General features: G+C 43.6%; 1 protein-coding gene across 1 annotated transcript; it reads right to left on the minus strand.

Moving 5' to 3' along the window:
- Positions 1–5,756: 5,756 nt before the first annotated feature.
- Positions 5,757–12,603, minus strand: LOC128120832 (speedy protein E4A-like). Its single transcript, XM_052755037.1, has 6 exons — positions 12,501–12,603; positions 9,992–10,210; positions 8,132–8,190; positions 7,505–7,590; positions 6,002–6,170; positions 5,757–5,825 (listed from the first exon to the last, which is right to left on the minus strand). The coding sequence occupies exons 1-6, from the start codon at positions 12,601–12,603 to the stop codon at positions 5,757–5,759; spliced, it is 705 nt and encodes a 234-aa protein (XP_052610997.1).
- Between the last annotated feature and the right edge of the window lie 7,629 nt (positions 12,604–20,232).

The raw sequence follows: 20,232 nt of genomic DNA on the forward strand, positions 1-20,232 counted from the left end.
CATAAAGGAGAAGTGAAGGCTGGAGAGAGGGCTCAGTGGTTAAGAGCACTGGCTGCTCTTGCAGAGGACCTAAATTCAGTTCCCAGCACTGACACGGCAGCTCACAACTGTGTGTAACTCCAGGTCAAGAGGATCTAATGTGCCCTTTTGGACTCCAAGGATACCTGCACTCATGGACATGTACCCCCACAAGACACGCATATACACATAATTTAATCAATAAAATATAATCTTTTTAAAAAGGAAAAGTGAATCAGCAGAATGACCTCCCTGAAAATGGCCCTGGCTAATTCCCAGCGTCATCTATTTCAGTCACCACAACTTCTCATTCGAGTTTTATTTGGGGGGAGGTTGTTGGGAGCTGTAGGAGTTGTTTTTGTTTGGTTGTTTTTATTTTAGATTTTTTTTTATTTTATGTGTCTTAGTATTTTGGCTGCACATAGGCACTGTGCACCATATGTGTGCCTGATATCTGTGGTGGCCAGAAGAGGGCATCAGATCCCCTAGAACTGGATGATTGAGAGCCACCATGTGGTCCTCTGCAAGAGCAGCCAGTTCTTAACCTCGGAACCACTTCTCTAGCCCCTAAAATTGTTCTTGTTTAAAACAAAACAAAAATCAAACAAAAAACCCTCTAACTCTGCTTCACAGAGACGCATTCTGAAATTATTTTCTGCACCAAAGCTAAGGATCCAGCTTTATCTAACTCAAGTTCCCTAAAGATTAAGGAACTCTCTGGCTATTGTGGGTGACAGTGTGGAACTGTGATCTTGTCCTTGATCCTGATGACAGGTCCATATTGGAATATATTATTTGGAGAAACATGAATCCATGTTTCTGGGTCATGGTCATTCATATTTGACTCATATTTGGGGCCGAGGGGCAATGGTTTAATGGATAACAGCACTTGCCATGAAAGCAAGAGAACCTGAGTTCAAATCCCTGACCCCTCATAAACCCAGCCATAGCCATTGTGTCTGTAACCCCGATGCTGAGGGACAGAGACAGTCAGATCCCAGGAGCTCACTGCTAGCCAAAACAGCTTCAGATTCAGAGAGAAACCCTGCCTCAAAAACTAAAGTAAAAAGCGATAGCAGATACCTGGCATTGACCCTTGGGCTCTGCATACTACACATGGGTGCGTGCATAAGCTCACACACACACACACACACACACACTAAATATCTCTTATTTTCTTAGAGGTAAGAGTTGTGTTTTGAGTCATTTTGTAAGATGTCATAATTGAAGGATTTGGGTGAATAGCATATGAAACTTGAATGTACTGTCTTGGCAATTTTCTTGCAATCTGTAATTATTTTGAAATTAAAGTACTTGAACAAAGCACTTAGGTGGACCACAAAGTACAGACTTAAGAGAGTGTTACATAATTCTGACTTTAGGAAACATAGGAAAAGACTATGTTCAAATCCAAAATCAGAAAAGGTAGATTAGAGGCTTCCTAGAGCATGGGTTTGGGTTGATTTGCTTGGGAAAAGTCTCTGGAAGGTTTGTTTCCTGTCATAAGCAGGGTGCCAACTACATGGCTTCCCTAGTTGTCCGTGGTTTTCTGTTGCTGATCAACTACCCTGGCAAAAAGCAACTTATGGGAGAAAGGGTCTATTTTAGTTCCCAATTCCGAGTTCCAGTCACCGATAGCAAGGAAGTCAAAGCAATAGGAACGTCAAATGGCCAGTCACATCGCGTCCACAGTCAACAACAGAAAGAAATTAATGCACACGTGCTCAGTTGCTTGCTTCCGTATGCTCAGCTGTGTTTTCATATATAGTTCAGAATGCCCTGCCTAGGAAATGCTGCCACTCAAAATGAGCTGAGTCTCCCCACAGCAATTAATTTAATGAAGACAGTCTCCCATAGGCCAACCCAATGAAACAGTCCCTCACTGAGGCTCCCTTCCCACGTGATTCTACCTTTTATCAATTTGACAGTTAATTACAATGGTCATACAAATTTTCCCAAACATTGTCAAAATAAAGCAAATGGTTTTTGGTATAGATAATACTTACTCTTTAATCAAGTTGATTTTTTGTTGTTGTTGTTTTTCCAGACAGGGTTTCTTTGTGTAGTTTTGGAACCTGTCCTGGAATTCACTGTGTAGACCAGGCTGGCCTTGAACTCACATAGATCTGCCTGATTCTGCCTCCTGAGTGCTGGGGGGATTAAAGGCGTGTACCACCACCGCCCAGCTCAAGTTGATTTTTAAATATCTGCACATGTGATGTGTGCATGATGTTTGCAAGTATGTGTGTGTGCCGGTTAATGCGTACAAGGTCAGGTGCATGCATGCCATGGCATGAATGGAGATCAGAGGGTAACCTCCAGTATATATCCTTGCCTCCTGCCTTGTTAAAGACAGCTTACTTTGTTACTCAACACCAATGATTCCAGGCCTGTGAGCTTCTGGGAGTTCTCTTGTCTCACAATAGGGGCACTGGGATTACAAACATGTTCCCATCTTTACATGAGTTCTGGGATTTGAATCGAAGTCCTTATTGAAGTCTTTAACCATGGAGGAGGACTGTAACCATGAAGCCTCTAGTGGTTTGAATGAGAATGTCCCCCATAGGCTCCTATGTTTGAATATTTGGTAAATTAATAAGCTCCAGTTTCAATGCAAAACCTTCTGTAATAAAAATAAAAAAGATGGAAAGAGAGCTTAGCAGTTAAGAGCTTCCTGTTCTTGCAGAGGACCTGACCTTGGTTCCCAGCACCCACATGGCAACTCACAACCATCTCTAACTCCAGCTCCAGGTGATCCAGTGTATTATTCTGACTTCCTGGGCACTCTCACACATGGTGCCCATACCTACATGCAGGCAAAACACTCACACACATAAAATAAAGATAAATAGATCTTTAAAAAAAATAATGTGTACAAAGATTGAGGAAAAGACCAGATGCCAACTTCTGCTGTCTACATGCACAAGTGTGCACATGCACCCATAGGCATCTGTACACATCTACATAAACATAAACAAGCAGCACACACGTGCACAATTGTACATTCAAGATCTTTCCTCATTTGCTAGCATTCCTTATAGGAAATCCCAAGCCTTTTCCTTTTTCTTCATTGATTTCAGTGACATGACACACGATCACTTCAGACAAATGGTACACAAGAGAACGGCATCTGAGAAATCACAGTAGCAGGGATCGGGAGATGGCTCCATGGTTAAAGTGTTTGCTATGCAAGCAGCAAGCTTGAAGACCCGAGTTCGGATCCCCATACCATGTAAATGCCAGGTGGGCATGGCAGCTCTCCTGTAGTTCTAGCCCTCAGAAAACAGATGGGCCAGTGTGTGTCCTCAGAGCAAGCTGCAGAGACTCAGTATATTGGGGAGCTGTGGGTTCAAGGGAGAAACTGCCATCATGAATAAGGTAGTGAGCCATCAGGGAAAACATCAGAAATCAACCTCAGACCTCCAGCCCCCACACATACACTCACATAAACACAGAATTACACACAGGTGAATACAAAGACATCCACAAATGCATAACATACATACACAAAAACCCAAAGAGTTCATAGTAACATAAACTCATAGAACATAAACCACATTTAATCTTTATTATCTGTCCCCAGAGGAAGGACCTTGTAACATGGATGCTCTTTCACACACATAGCCTTTTTAAAGTAATAAACAAACATGTCCAAGCAAGTCAAAGTATCAAAGCTAAATGTTTACACTCAACAATGGAGACTAAAAATAAAATAAATAAAAACTTACATTCACAAAGATCTAGGGTTTTGCTACCCAGATATAAGACAAATAGACACATAAATATAATAGATTTTAAAAGGAAAAAATTCTCCATTTAATGAAAATAGTTATGGATATATAAACATTATAAGAGCTATGAAAAATACAAGAGCAGCATGTTCCCAAAACTGGAACCATCATAAAACTAATTTGCTAATTCTGTAGTGAACATGTAACAATACAATAAAGTTTATTCATTAATAATATAACAAAACTTGTTATGTATACTAACAATGCAATAAAACTTGTAACATGTGAAAGTTATTACAATTATATGGCTCAAATACTGTATTTTGAAGGTAGGTCCCTCCTCATCTGAGCCCTGAGTGCCTCCTTCAAACGGCCTGAGTCTTTGGAGACAAATTATAGGAAACCACTGGACTTTCAGCTGCTACCTCAGGGAGAGGGGACTGAGGACATTCAGGATAACATTTAGCTGGTGCCGCTGAGTAGAATGGGCCCTGGAGGACTCCTGATTTCTTATTTCCCCTCCAGAGCCCCTACATGTGTTCCCACTCCCAGGAGCACAGTGTGGTGATTCCATTCCACTCCTTCTGGAAGAATCAGGGTTCTTCTAGTTTCTTGTGCAAGGCAGTCCTCTCTTCTTTCCCCCAGCAGCCCTTAATGTTGGCATAGAGTGTCTCCCTCAGGCACAGGGATCTGGAGGGAAGAGGGAGGCCATGTCAGACTTCATACATGCAATTCTTCAAGCAAGAACAAGAGTTATGTCCAAAGTAAATCCTAACTAGAGGTTAGAACATTTGAGAAGTGGAAACTTATGTCAAACCCTTCTTTCTTTTTTCTGTTGTTCTGTGGTGCTCAGGGTCAGGTGCTGGGGCTGACACATGGAGGCTCTACCATGGAGCAACTCTGGCTTTTAACATTCTATTCTGTTTTTCTTAAGGGTGTGTGTGTGTGTGTGTGTGTGTGTGTGTGTGTGTGTGTGTGTGTGTGTGTGTAGATGACTGCAGAAGTCAGAAGAGAACATCAGATCCCCTGGAAAGGACTTACAGGCTGTTGTGAACTGCCCATCATGGGCACTGGGAACCAAGTCCTGTTTTCTGAAAGGGCAGCAAGTGCTCTTAACTTAACCACTATCCGCCTAACCCTGATTCTTGATCTGAACCCTGAAGTATCATGCTCAATTGTAATTCTCAACCTTTGGTAACCTTGATTCCCGAATTCACCTCGTCTTCCTAAGGTCAGGCCCAGCACCCCTCTTTATAGCCATCACCTGAGGCCCACTTTCAGAATGTGATTCTGAATTAAGGGCTTCACTGGTTGCTTAAAATCTGGACTTCTAGCCATGCTGTAAACATCACAAACATGTTACCATCTTGACCCATGAGCCCCTGTGCCAAATCCTAGCCCTAACCCCTGAAGTGAGGCTATAATCCTCTACCTAGAACTTGGCTGTTAACATGGGATGAAAACCAAATACTCGCTTCATCTTCTGCCCAAATCTGTAACTCTAATTGTGGCTTGGAATTAGTCCCTAGGGCTGATGAAATGGCTCAGAAGACTGTGAAATGCTTTGCCCCAAGCCTGGTGACCTGCCCAGTCGCAGTCCTTGTGACAATGCCCACTTATGAGGTCAACTGAGTGACCTCAAGGCACATAGCCTGTCTCCCCAAGATCATGTCTCCCTGGTTGTTCTCCTCTCTCTCTCTCTCCTCTCTCTCTCTCCTCTCTCTCTCTCCTCTCCTCTCTCTCCTCTCTCTCCTCTCTCTGCTCTCTCCCCGTGTGTGTGTGTGTGTGTGTGTGTGTGTGTGTGTGTGTGTGTGTGTGTGTCTAGTGATGGGACAGATACATCTATGCTACCGGCTGGGCTTTTTCAAAGGATGGAGGCGAGTATGGGATGAGGGTGCGTTAAGTGGGAGCTTAGTGGCTTCCTTAATTAGACCACAGACAGAACTTCACACCTCAGAGAACACCAACATACCTTCCTCAGGCCGATGACCTCAAGCCTCTTTGGATTTATGGTTCTAAATTCAGATTGGTGCGATCTCGTGCCCACACCCACAGCTCTGGGTTGTAAGCCTGGATCTGGAGAGAGAATCAGATCCCTGAGCAATGCCATGTGCCCCCTCCAACACCTTTACACCTTACGCTTCCTGTTCAGCCTTAAGGTTTCCCATTCCCCAAATCCCACCTCCATATTCAACAGCATTTCTCTCTGTCTGTCCAGCTTGCCCTTCTGCACTCCATGTGCATCCACCTACCTCTTCACACTCCTCCCGGGATACCCAGATCCTCCAGCCCATGGACCGAATGAGCTGGAACCGCAGTTTGTGGAACATGGGGCGCTGGGCATAGCTCTTCCCATAGAGGAAGTAAAAAATGTCTTGTTTAGGGGCCTGGTTGTCCTCCTCCATGTCATTGGCCAGGTACCTAGGGAAGAAATGAGGGTGTCGTGAAAGGCTCAGGAGGACCCAGAAGGAGGGCCAGGGGGCCACCTCAGCATGGGGATCACATCAACTGAGCAGACAAGCCATTGGCAGAGCCCAATGCTATTTCTGCAGTTCTCACCAGAGCTGACTCTACCCTCTCCCTTCCCTGGACATGTGCTGTGTACACACACCTGTGTCCTACCTCAGAATGAGCATCCCAGAGTCAGGTCTGACCCTGCTTGTCTTCCCTCCTTGTTCTCTCCTTGAAGGTCAACTAACATTTCTGAGATCTCTCCCGGTGTTACCTCATATTTTGTGACTCTAAGGGTATGCTTTCTAGAATGCGTCAAATGAACCGCTGAATGAGTGAATAGATGAATGGAGGTGATAGATAAAGGCATGTGCAATGTTGATTACTTCATTGACTGAGTTTATCACAGAAACACCTCCAAAATAAAACAGAACTGAAGTGTCCCAAGAATGACTGAATGTATGACAAGATCTTGCTTTCAACAAGTGTCCACTGTGATGGGACTGAGAAAAAGGAGAGAAGACCAGAGGCTACAACCTATCTCTCTCATATATTTAGTATTTGCATGCACATGCACGCGCGCGCGCGCGTGTGTGTGTGTGTGTGTGTGTGTGTGTGTGTGTGTGTGTGTGTACAATTGAGCGCTTACATTTAGCCCGAAGTAAACCCTAAGTTTTCCCTAGGAGCTGTCTACCTTGTTTCATGTAACAGTGTCTCTCACTGGGACCTCAATCTTACATGTTAGGCTAGGGGGCTGCTCTGATCCCCAGGTGATCTTCCTTTACTTGACACCGTAACCCTGGAATTCAAGCACCTGGCTCACTACTTTCATGTGGGTGCTACATCTGAACACGTCTTCACACTTGCATGGCAAGTATTTTATCAACTGAGCCATCTCTCCAGCCCTTGTCAAATTTCTAGCTGGTGTTAGTTTAAAAAATATTAATAATAGCCGGGCGGTGGTGGCGCACGCCTTTAATCCCAGCACTTAGGAGGCAGAGCCAGGTGGATCTCTGTGAGTTCGAGGCCAGCCTGGGCTACCAAGTGAGTTCCAGGAAAAGGCGCAAAGCTACACAGAGAAACCCTGTCTCAAAAAAACCAAAAAAAAATATTAATAATAATAATAATAATAATAATAATAAAGAACAGTTTAAGGACATTTATGCTACAGGGACAGGTCAGAGGCCTACTTTTGTGATTCCCCTCTACACACACACACACACACACACACACACACACACACACACACACACACATACTCAGGGCAGGGGACAGTGACCAACAGAAGGAGGCAAAATACTCACAGAGCCAGGAAGAAGTGGATTGGCCTAAACTGCCAGGAGAAGAGCCCTGCACGGCTGAAATAAGCTATGACCATAGACAGGAGGTACTGATGGAGAGAGGAGACAGGGAAGGAGAGGTCACACCCTGGAGAGGGAGAAGGCAGGGACAGGGAAGGGGAGGCTGAGGTGGGTGACATGAGGCTCAGAGAGGAACCCAGAGTTTGGGGGGCCTGCTGGAGTGGGGAAGGGAGGTGAAAGGGGCCTTCAGGTGGGCCAGGCCAGAGGGAGCAGGCCCTCATTGCTCCAGCATGGCTGGCTCTGGGGCAGTTCTGAGGGAGAGCTTAGGACAACAGGGACGAGGAGGTCTTTGCCCGTCGGGAACAAAGGGTTCCAGGGAACTGTGAGAGGAGAAGAGGCAATTCCCAGGATAAGATGGTGACCGTGGGCTCAGACCCTGAGGACCCCAGAGAGGCATGGGCCTCCTGTCCACTCTGTAAGACACTGCCGGGCCCTGAAGGGAGACACTGGCAGGATATCAAGGGTCAGGACTGTGTGGCTTCAGAGAGAACTGTGGAGGGACAGAGAGGACTGTGGGTCAGGGAGGTCCCTCCCCAGGCAGGACAGGATCTGGAGCCCAGCTCAGCACACCTTATCAGACACTCTCAGCATCTTGTCCCAGGCCAGGAATTTTTTCACCACGGGATCCTCTGTGAATGAAGCACATGTGTCATGGTGTGAACTGGAACAGCTTGGGAGAGAGGGCCATGAGAACCACCTCCCTGGGGGAGGATTCTGGTCAGAACTGGAGTGAGACTGACATTGTTGGGCTATCCACACCATATCCTGTAAGCCAATCTAATAAATACCATGCGCTGAGTGTGTGTGTGTGTGTGTGTGTGTGTGTGTGTGTGTGTGTGTGTGTGTGTGCTTCAGTGCCTGTCACGTGGTATTTTTAAAGACTCTGTGGTTACTGGCTATCTAGTGCCAAAGAATCAGCTTCCATTAATAAAATATCAACATCATTGTGCCGTTATCTTCTGGGAAGTGTATTCCCAGGGCCAGCACACAGATGTGGCCCAGGAGAAGGAAGGCTGTATCTGAAGCTGGTAGTAGAACACGGTGATGTGTAAGAGTTTCCCACATGGTACAGCTCTTTGATGAGATGAAAGCTGAAGGGCTGAAGGGCTACGGGGAGACCCTGAGACTGGACATCATGTGACGTGGTCAGAGTCCTGACGCGAGGCCAGCAATCACCTTGGTGAAGTTGCAGACCCAGTTACAGCAGACACCCCAGGGTACTGGACATGCTAGGACTGTGTGATGACCCCCAAGGACAGTGACAGAAGTGGACCTGTGCCTATGAGACAAGCTGTGTGTGGTGCAGAGGGTAGAGCTGAGGAAGTGGGTCTGCCCAAGCCCTTTGGAGCCGTAAGATTATGAATGAACTGTAAGATGATGAATGAATCCCAGATGTCAGACATTGAGCTCAAGATTTGGTCTACACTGCTGGATTTTGGTTTTTCTTAAGTGTGGTTGTTTTTATGCCCAGTTTCCTCCCTTTTGGAGTAGGAAAGTGTTTAACTTGTTTTTCATTTTACAAAAGCCCACAGCTAAGAGACCTTGGTTATTTCCAAATCATTTCCCTTTTAAAGAATTTGAACTTTAAAAAAGGTGAGACTTTTACAGTTGTACACTATTTGTATTATATCAACATAAGATCTTGGGGACAAACAAGAAAGGAAAGGTTATGCCTTAAGGTGATATGTTTATGTAGCATGTTGACAAGAGGGGAAGTCTTCTAGTTAACTTCTGGTCTCCTCTTGACATAGTCCAGAGTTATCTGAGGAACTCTCAATTTGGAGATTGTCTCAATCAGATTGACTTGTGGATAAGTTTTGGGGTAACTTATGATTGCTAATTTACATAGGAGGTTACAGCCCACTGTGGATAGTACCATCCTTGAGTAAGAGACTCTGAGACTCTGGAGAGGAGGCACGGAGTGAAGTTTAGAGTATCAGTGGCATGCATACCACACTTCAGGTGTATTTTTATGTGCGTGTGGCTCTGGGATCAATCCAGGAGTGTAAATGCGTGAAAGAAGACTCTACAACTGAGCTGCATCCCCATCCCAGGACCAAGGTATTTCAACACACTGTGATCCCCTCTCATTGCACCAAATGCACCACATCACAGGCCAGAAGCACTTACACTGACAGTCCCATGTGGTGTCATATGAGGGTGGGAACATGACTGTGTTGCCCTGATGTGGATGAAGACACCTCAACTCAGGAAAGTCAGACAGAGGTAAGTTACAGTCTTCTTCCTCACCTCCATGTATTCTTTGTCAACTCTAGCCTAAGCCCCTGCCACCTATGTGTTCCTGAGAACCAACTTAAGTCTTCCAGGCTGACAGAGGCCTGGCTGTGAGGGCAGCTTTCCCATGAGGAAGGAGGTTGACCAGAAGTTCCCTCTTTTGCCTAAGGAGGGAGTCATGCAGGTGTCACCTACCCAGCAGCCTGGTGAAGACTTTGTGGTGTTCAGGCCTCACTGTAGACACACGCTGCCTCTTGAGCTTCATCCTGAGCCCACACAGTGTCTCCACTGACCACACCGGCTCGGGTTCAGGGTCCCAAAGCTCTGCAAGGTCATCCTCAGAATCTGATGACAAGTCCCTCTTCCTCTTTGGGCTGGCAGATGGAGGCTGGGGGCTGGCCTCCACTCTTGGTTCTAAGTGAAGAAACCACACCCCTGTGTGAAGCTCTGGCTTTGATGACCTCAGCCCTGCCTCCCGGCACCCCAAACACCCCAAACCTCTTCAGCTTCTGCCTGTCCCCAAACATTTGTGCCTTTCCCTATGTGCTGATAGCCACCTGCCCCTCATCTTGTCCCCACCTCCTCTCCCTGTTCCTCAAGACTCTTCCTCATTAGAGATGAATTGTCCCCATGAAAAGGAAGTCTCTTCCTATGTCCCCTCTTCTCTGTCCTGTCTCTGACTCTTGGTTCCTAACCCCTTCCTTGTTCTGTAGATTTTCTGTCCATGTGACATCTGTGTCTGACCTGTTCTCCCTGCTTCCTGGGCCCTCCTTCCTCCCTCCTCCCTCCTTCCTTCTCTCCTTCCATCCTTCTCTCCTTCTTTCCATTCCTCCCTCCCTCACTCCCTCCTTCCTTCCTTCCCTCCTTCCTTCCATCCTTCCTTCCCTCACTCCCTCCCTCCTTCCTTCCCTCACTCTTTCCTTCTTTCCTTCCTTCCTTCCTTCCCCCACTCCCTCCTTCCTTCCCCCACTCCCTCCTTCCTTCCCTCACTCCCTCCTTCCTTCCATCCTTCTTTCCCTCACTTCCTCCCTCCTTCCTTTCCTCCCTCCTTCCCTCCTTCCTTCCATCCTTCCTTCCCTCACTCCCTCCCTCCTTCCTTCCCTCACTCTTTCCTTCTTTCCTTCCTTCCTTCCTTCCCCCACTCCCTCCTTCCTTCCCCCACTCCCTCCTTCCTTCCCTCACTCCCTCCTTCCTTCCATCCTTCTTTCCCTCACTTCCTCCCTCCTTCCTTTCCTCCCTCCTTCCCTCCTTCCTTCCATCCTTCTTTCCCTCACTTCCTCCCTCCTTCCTTCCCCCATTCCCTCCTTCCTTCCCCCACTCCCTCCTTCCTTCCCCCACTCCCTCCTTCCTTCCCTCACTCCTTCCTTCTTTCCCTCACTTCCTCCCTCCTTCCCTCTCTCCCTCCCTCCCTCCTTCCCTCCCTCCTTCCTTCCCTCCTTCCTCCCCTCCCTCCTTCCTTCCCCCACTCCCTCCTTCCTTCCCCCACTCCCTCCTTCCTTCCCCCACTCCCTCCTTCCTTCCCTCACTCCTTCCTTCTTTCCCTCACTTCCTCCCTCCTTCCCTCTCTCCCTCCCTCCCTCCTTCCTTCCCTCCTTCCTCCCCTCCCTCCCTCCTTCCTTCCCCCACTCCCTCCTTCCCTCCCTCCCTCCCTCCCTCCTTCCTTCCCTCCTTCCCTCCCTCCCTCCCTCCTTCCTTCCCTGTCCTTCCTCCTTGCTGCCACCCTCTCACATCTCTTCTCACAGTCCCCTCACCTGATGGTCCTGAGATCTCCCCATCCACCACCACCCCAGTTGAGGACCTGGTGATGCCAGGCTGAGGACTCTGTTCCTCAGAACACAATGACAGTTGGCCAGTGGTCATGATTCTCCCAACCTGTTTCCTCCTGTCCACAAATCCCAGACTCTGATCTATCCCGCCCTCCTCCCTGACTCTCGCTGAATCCACACATGATGTCCCTTCCCCCATCTAGGGAGAGGAGAGGTGTGGAGGAAAGCTCCAAGAAGATACTGTTGTCCCCTGAGCTGCCCACCACCATGGAGTGCTTCTCCTCCAATCAGGAGGGCGGACGCCTGTGATGTCATCAGCCTTCCAATCTGGCAACCAGTTTGAAATAAAACACGTGTAACTGACAGACTGATGTGTCTACTTGGTTCTGAGGTTTAGGGATCAGTCGCATCCTGCCACTGGCCCCACTCATCCCACCTCCAACACCATTCACCACGTCTGTTCTTTTTGCAATGTGTGTCCTAGGGGCTGCGTTCTCCCCACAGCTCACTGAGGCATTTTGCTTCACCTCCCCTCTGCACTCCCATTTGAAACTTCAGCCTCTTCCCCATTATACACTATTTCTCCATTTGGTTAAAAAAAAAAAGGAAAAATTTTTAATTTTTTTATTAATTAGTTAATAATTAAGTTTGATTTTTGAGACAGGGTTTTGCTCTGCATCTCTCACTGTCCTGGAACTTGTTTTATAGACCAGGCTAGCTCAAACTCAGAGATATGCCTCCTGAAAGAAATGTCATTTTACAATTCTTTATTCCCCTTCTTTGCTCTGTAGTTTTCAGCCCTTGTGACATCCACATCCCATTGCCTGCCCTCCCCTTCTCCTGTCTCTGGCATCCAGGGCTTCTCCTTCCTTACTTCTATGCCCCTTCTCCTTATGGCCACCCGCTCACATCTCTTCTCACCCTGGAAACCTCCTCACCTGATAGTCCTGGGATCTCTTCATCCACCACTGGTGAGGACACCGTGGTGCTAAGCTGGGGACACTGTTCCTCAGGTGTCGAGGATGGGTCACCGGAAGCCATAATTCTCTTAGACACTTTCTTCTCATCTACAAATCCTAGACTCTTGTCTCTCCCACCCTCCTTCTGGATTCTGGCTGAATCCACCTCTAGTTCTCCCTTCTGTAACCTAGGGAGAAGTCCAGTGTGTAGGAGAGCCCTGAGAAGGTGAGTCTGTCCACCGTGCTGCCTAGCTCCACAGAGTTTGACCCTTCCAATCAGGAGGGGCGGAAGCCTGTGAGGTCATCAGTCTTCCAACCTGGCAACCGGTTTGAAAGACAACATGTGTAACTGATGGGTTGATATGTCTACTTGTTCCGAGTATGGTTGTACAGGTTTGGAAATCTATAGTTGAAGAATGCAATGGGGATTCTAAAGAAAGCAAGATCACTATAGATGAACACAACAAGGTAGAGTCTTTGAGAGACTTTTGTGAGGTGATGGAGATCTGACATGTGGGATGGTATCAGGCCAAAGGTTCTTATCTGATGGCACCTTTGAGCCAGTGCTTCTGGCTGGTGAGTGCTCCCCATAAATGTAGTGTCCATATGAACATGAAGACCTCAGAGCAAAGTTGAGCCTGGGCTTCTACCCTTAGCATCTCCACACTTTGCTGGGCCTGCCCCTCTAACACTTCCATTGTGTCCTCTGGTGAATATGGTTTTTAACCCTTGAAGAAATCTTCCAATGCTGTGACTCCTAAAATCTAGTGAGACCCTTGGGTACAGAGGATGACTGCTAAAGGTGAATTTTTGCTACCTGTGCTCACAATGCAGTTTGAATCACAGGATTCAAAACTGACTCTTTCAGCTGATTAAGTTTACAAAGAGGGGAAAATATATGAAGTGACAATCTCTGGATTCAGACCCCTGAAAAAGAGGCCAGCCCCAAGACTCACTGCCACATGGACAGAATGGTGGCATCCCTTAACAGAAGAGTTGACATTAAGTGTCTATCCTGCTTATATTTCTGTTCCTGTGATTAAATATCCTGATAAAAAGTAACTAAGTAAAGGAAGGGATTTATTTCAGCTGGTAAGTCCAGGTTACAGTCAATCACTGTGGAGAAGTCAAGGCAGCGTCAAACAGCTTGTGACAGACATCATGTCTGCAGAAAGATAAAAATGCATATATGCTCACTCATCTACTTGTGGTCAGTTTGATTCCTTTACTCTTAAACAATTCTGAATCCCCTTTCCAGGGAATGGTACCACCCACAGTGGGCTGGTCCTCCTCACATCAATTAACTTAATTAAGGCGATCTCCCACAGGCATGCCTATAGGACAACCCACTCATGGAAATTCTCTTCCCAAATTATTCTAGATTGTGTCAAGTTGACAGTTGAAGATAACCATCAAAGTACCCAAGAAGGCAATCTATTATAGGGCACAGAACAGAGGACCAAAGGGAATCAAAGTACCACAGACACCCAGTCATGGATCGAGTACAGTCATTGTACAGTGAGAGATGCAGCTAGTAGCCAGGGGTGCAGTTGCTGCCATGTTATCTGTCTTTACTAGTGTCTTACAAGCTACCCAGGCATAGTTGCCATCCTCTGTCTGACGTGGAAGCACATAAGGATAAATATCCATTGACATTTGGAGGTGTGAGCATGATCACAATATTATCACTTTTGCTCCACTGCTGAGAATTCAAATACAGGCTATGCTGAACAGCAGCAAGTGCTGGGCAGGATGTCCCCACCCACACTTGTTGCCTTTTCAGAAACCACCTCTGCTCTGGCCTCAACTTCACACATGCTTTTCTGACCAAATCACAACCTTTTCCTCAAGTCTTTCTGCTCTGCTTTTGACAATAATTTTTACTTTTAAACCTGGCTAAAAGGAGCCTACAATAACTACACCATATTCTACATGCTATGCTGTCTCAAAAATTGCTTTACCACCTTAGTTAGTACATTATTATCTTGGTATTTTTGTCTGTTGCTATGATCAAAATGCCTTGAGGAAAGCAACTTAGAAGAGAAAGGACTGATTCTGGTTTACAGTTCAACAGTACAGTCAATCATGGCAGTGTAGAAGTAACCGTCTTATTAAATAAGAAACACAGAGCCAATGTAAAGATGAAAGCCCAAGAGGTCAGAGCTAAGAGCCTTACCCTTCACTCCTGCAGCTATCCTCTTCAGCCAAGAGACCTACTTCCTGTGTGTTTGTCTTTATGCAGACTTTCTCTTCTGACTTCTCATTGGTTGTAAACCCAACCACATGACCTCCTCATCACTGCCCATCTGTACAGGTCTTCTATGGTTGGTATTGAGATTAAAGGCGTGTGTCTCCATGCTGGCTGTATCCTTGAACACACAGAGATCCGCCTAGCTCTGCCTCCCAAGAGCTGGGATTAAAGGCATGCGCCACTAATGCCCAGCTTCTGCGATGGCTTGCTATTGGCTCTGACCCCCAGGCAACTTTATTTATTAACATGCAAATAAAATCACATTTCAGTACAAATACAATATCACCATTTTCCCCGTTTCTATTTTAATAAAAAGAAAAAAGGAAAAAGGTTATTACTAACATGAGAAAAACTATATACAAAAGTACAATAACTATATACAATATATACAAGTAATAAATACCTAAACAATGTCTAGTCCATTTGTATTTGACAAATTCAGAGAAAATAATTCCATTATCTATCCTATTTTGGTAAGTCCAAAATGTCCCTAATTGACTTTCTATCCTAACTAATCTTCAACTATAACTAACTAATCTTCAACTGTAACTAACTAATCTTCAACTCCCTCAGAGACCCAAGAAGGAAATAATATTAACTAATAAAAAATAAAAACAGGAAGTGCATGCAAGCAGCTTCCAAAAAAAATGTGAGTTGACAGAAACAGCCAGCTGCCTGGACAGTCACCTGAGGTTTCTCTGCAGTGCTGGGGCATCATCTTCAACCTATAGGCTTAGCGTATCTGACAGACTCATTTGTGAAGTAGGATGTACACAAGGTCAATAGGTCACACACACATTGGGGGAGAGCAGTCCATGTACCAGAAACACCTAAATTCTACTAGTGTCCTGTCGTGATTCATAATTTTAAATTCTGGAAATTGTTGATGTTTTTTTTAATTCAGCTGTCCATTCTTCTTGGCTATGTGTATGTATGGCTTCATCTCAGCATCGTATTCTCCATATCCTTCTACTAAATGCCAGTCTACTATTAAGAGGTGTGAGTTTAGTTACTCTTCAAGATTAACTGTTTCAGCTGTCATTCCACTGCACATCAAAAGCCATCAGCCCACTGCCTGTTCAGCGTCTTCGAAGAAAAGGGCACTGTACCTTTTCCAGATTGCGAAGGCCACTTCAGGGATGGTGCCGTATTGTCCTGGCCTCAGAAGATGCCTTTTGATAAAGCCATAACCACACTTGTTTTGGCAAGAATCAGTAGTCCTTTGTTTCGTGTCCTGTCTGTCCATTTTGTCCTGTTGTCAGCAGTTGACTCGAGGATACTTTGTTGTCCAGTGGCTAACTTTTGCAACAATGAAAGGTAACTCCATATGCAGTTTCTTCAATGCCCATATTTTCTCTGAAGTAGATTGGTACTGCCAGGAGCCGACATGTCTCATAGTCATAACAAAAAGAAAAATTTTCTAAGTTATTAAAACATTTTAAATTCCATATTCTGTAGATCTCTGAAGGGTTTGAAGATGACCTGTCTATCTAAAATATATCTGCTCAATCTTGAAAACATACCTAATATGACTACAAGTTCTATTGTAATGTCTAACTACTAACTTTCATTTCTTTTTATCCTAATAGTTGGTAATAATAACATTCAAGAATCAGCAATTTGCATTACATTGTTAAATGAACGGTATAAGTACAATATCTTGAATAAGATTAAAAATATATGTATGGCATTTTCTAACAATATCAATCTCAATATATATAATTTATATACAATATAACACAATCCAATCCAATGTAAAGTATTGAAAACTAGTAATTGTCTTTTTCTTTTCTTTTCTTTTCTTTTTTTTTTTAAACAAGAACCTTAAATCTAATCTCTTTTGTTTAGCCCTTTTCCTAACCCATGACAACAACTTGTAACCAACCGCCCTAAACAATGAAAATTACCCCAGACCCAAAACCCATTAAAAGACCAAAAAATCACCGGCCCCACACCACCTCTTTGGGAATGTGGGCGTCGTATTCTTAAAATTGCTTCCTGCTGGGTATGGGTGAAGGTATCTTTATCATGAAAGAAAAATTTTAGGTTAATTGTCAAATTCTAGGAAAGGTAACTATAGCCTTCATTATCCAGTCTGTGTATAATGCCAAAGTTCAGGGTTTATCTCAAGTCCTTATTCAAGTAGTCTTTGAGACTGGATCATCTCAGCTAGCCCTCTCAAAATTGCTCTGAGCACTTTATAGTCTAAAGTTGATCTGTAGATGATGATTATCAGCTTAGTGATATTGTTATTGTCCACAGGGAATTGTTGTTGTTGTGGGGCCCCATCTTCTTCCTGGAGACTTCAGTTGATGTTAGGCCTGGCCCTGATTTCCTGCAGAAAACTGATAGAGACTCAAACACAAAGACATATATATGCAGCTAATTGAAGCCTTTTTTCTAGAATGAGTTAGTACTCTATATGACCATTCATATCTTAACAAAGTTTAAAATGTATATATATCCATGCATATATATATGTTAATCTTATAAATTTTGATATAAAATTCATACTTTAAGAAAAGTTTAAAGAATCAGAATAGAATCAAAGAGTTGAGATTAGTAATAGAATAGTCCCTTAATTAATTTGGTTTTTCTCCTGTCCTATAGAGAAGATAGCTCTTTTCTTCTGGCATAATACAGGGAGTTTGTATTTTCCTTTTAAGAACATGCTTGAGTTTAAAGAAGGAGAGAGCCATTTTCCAGCTCCAAAGTCAGCTTTAAATTTTAATTGAACTGGGACTATTAGAAGGCCAATAGTGTTAAATTTCTTTAGAGAAGAGCAGAAACAAACATTTAGGAAGACTTATAAAATTTTATAGATGATATACCAATAGGCCATTTTACACTGTTCCCTGGGATAGATGATTTGTCCTTTTTCTTCAGTTGTCTCATTTGTCCAATGTTCTTCAGATTCCTTAGCCTTCATCCTCCTAAAAGACAAAAACAAAAACCTTTCCCCAAGACTAATTTTGGGGAGGTTCCTTTTTGGCAAGTTATTATCTGATTAAATGAAAAGGCATGTGTTACTGGTATAAGTTAGCTTAAATTCGATGTTCATGCTGGTTGATGAACTATCACCTCCTCTAATTAAGAGGTCTCTCTTGTTCAAATCGAACCTTTATCAATTTTGATGGTACCCACAGCTTATCTTCTCCTGTAGAAACAAAAGCAAAACCTCGTCCCCAATGTAACACATATCCTGGTTTCCATTCTGAGGTCAGCACATCCTTAAAGTATATAGGTTGATTTAATTCTGTAGTTTTTTTCTATTACCCAATGCCTCTCTGCAGCTGTTGTTCCTTTCTCATTGGCATTGAGAAAATTTAAAGTTAATCAAGCATTATGCAGTCTATTTCTGGGGGGTTTTGTTACCCCTTTCTGTTTATTTAGTATATTCTTTAGAGTTCTGTTTGATCTTTCTATAACTGCTTGACCTGTAGGATTATGTGGTATACCTGTAATATGTTTTATATTGTAATAAACAAAAAACTCTTTCATTTTAACAGAGACATATGATGGAGCATTGTCAGTTTTGATTTGTGCAGGTATACCCATGATGGCCATAACTTCTAGCAAATGAGTGATTACAGAATCAGCCTTTTCAGAACTCAAAGCAGTTGCCCATTGAAATCCTGAATAAGTATCAATGGTATGGTGTACATATTTCAGTTTTCCCAATTCTGCAAAGTGAAACACGTCCACCTACCAGATTTCATTCCTCTGAGTACCTTTTGGGTTACATCCTGCTGGTAATGGTGTTCGATTGTAGAAGGAGCAAATAGGACATTTCTTTACTATTTCTTTGGCTTGTTGCCAGGTTATGGAAAATCCTTTTTTAAATCTTTATTATTGACACGATATTTTTTAAGAAATTCCGAGGCCTCCAGCACATTTCCTATCAATAATTTATTAATCTCATCATTGCCTTGTGCTAGAGGGCCTGGCAGACCAGTATGGGATTGGATGTGAGTTATATATAAATGATGACTCCTTTTCCTGATTGTATCTTGTAATTGAATAAATAGTGAAGTTAATTCTGAAGCATCGGGGATAAATTCTGCAATCTCAATATGTAATACTACTCTTTCAGCATACTGAGAGTCAGTTACTGTGTTGAGAGGTTCTGAAAAATCCATTAATACCAACAGAATAGCATACAATTCTGATTTTTTAACTGAATTATAAGGACTTTGAACCACTTTACTTAAATTTTCTGATTTGTAACCTGCCTTTCCTTGTTTGTTGGCATCTGTATAAAATGTACAAACTCCAGATATGGGTTTTTCCCATACAATTTGAGGCAAGATCCAATCAGCTCTCTTTATAAGATCAATTCTATCACTTTGGTGATATTTTCTGTTAATTTCTCCCAAAAAAATTACTGCAAGCTCTTTGCCAAGGTTCACTTTCTGTCCATAATTTTTCAATGTCCTCCTTAGTTAAAGGTATGACAATTTCTGCTGGGTCTATTCCTGCTAATTGACGAAGTCTCAATTTTCCTTTCCAAATCAAGTCAGAGATTTTTTTCACATAAGTTTTTAATTTTTTATTTGGTTTATTTGGTAAAAATATCCATTCCAATATAATATCTTCCCTCTGCATTAATATTCCTGTAGGAGAATGCCTAGAAGGTAAAATAACCAAAATGCAATCCAGCTTTGGATCAATACGATCCACGTGCCCTTCATGTACTTTCTTTTCTACCAAGGCCAATTCTTTCTCAGCTTCAGGTGATAATTCTCTTGGACTATTTAAGTCCTTGTCATCTTCTAAGGTTTTGAACAAATTATCCTGTTCATCATTTTTTACCCTAACAATAGTTCGTAGGTGAGAAATGTCTCCAAATAATCTTTCATAGTCATTAAGTGTCTGTAGTCAATCTCTCCTTTTGGGGTCTAATTTTTTGTAGCTCTATTTTATATCCTAAATAATTAATAGAATCTCCTCTTTGTATCTTTTCAGGAGCAATTTGTAATCCCCAGCAAGGCAAAATTTTCTTTACTTCTTCAAACATTCTTTCTAAAGTATCTGCATTTGAGTCAGCTAGTAAAATATCATCCATATAATGATAAATTATAGATTTAGGAAATTTTTTACATATCACCTCCAATGGCTGTTGTACAAAATATTGGCACAGAATTGGGCTATTCAACATTCCCTGTGGGAGGACCCTCCATTGAAATCTTTTAACCGGTTGAGAATTATTATAAGTAGGCACTGTGAAAGCAAATCTTTCTTTGTCTTTTTCTTGTAAGGGTATTGAAAAGAAGCAGTCTTTTAAATCAGTAACTATGATTTAAAAGTTTTGGTAACAGAATAGGCAAAGGAATTCCAGATTGTAGGGAGCCCATTGGCTGAATTACCTTGTTAATTGCTCTGAGGTCTGTTACCATTCTCCATTTACCAGATTTCTTTTTAATAACAAATACAGGAGGATTCCAAGGACTGGTTGATTCT

The sequence above is a fragment of the Peromyscus californicus genome, unplaced genomic scaffold, assembly GCF_007827085.1.
Source record: "Peromyscus californicus insignis strain IS unplaced genomic scaffold, ASM782708v3 Scaffold_2__1_contigs__length_46816999, whole genome shotgun sequence".
Classification (NCBI taxonomy): Eukaryota; Metazoa; Chordata; class Mammalia; order Rodentia; family Cricetidae; genus Peromyscus; species Peromyscus californicus.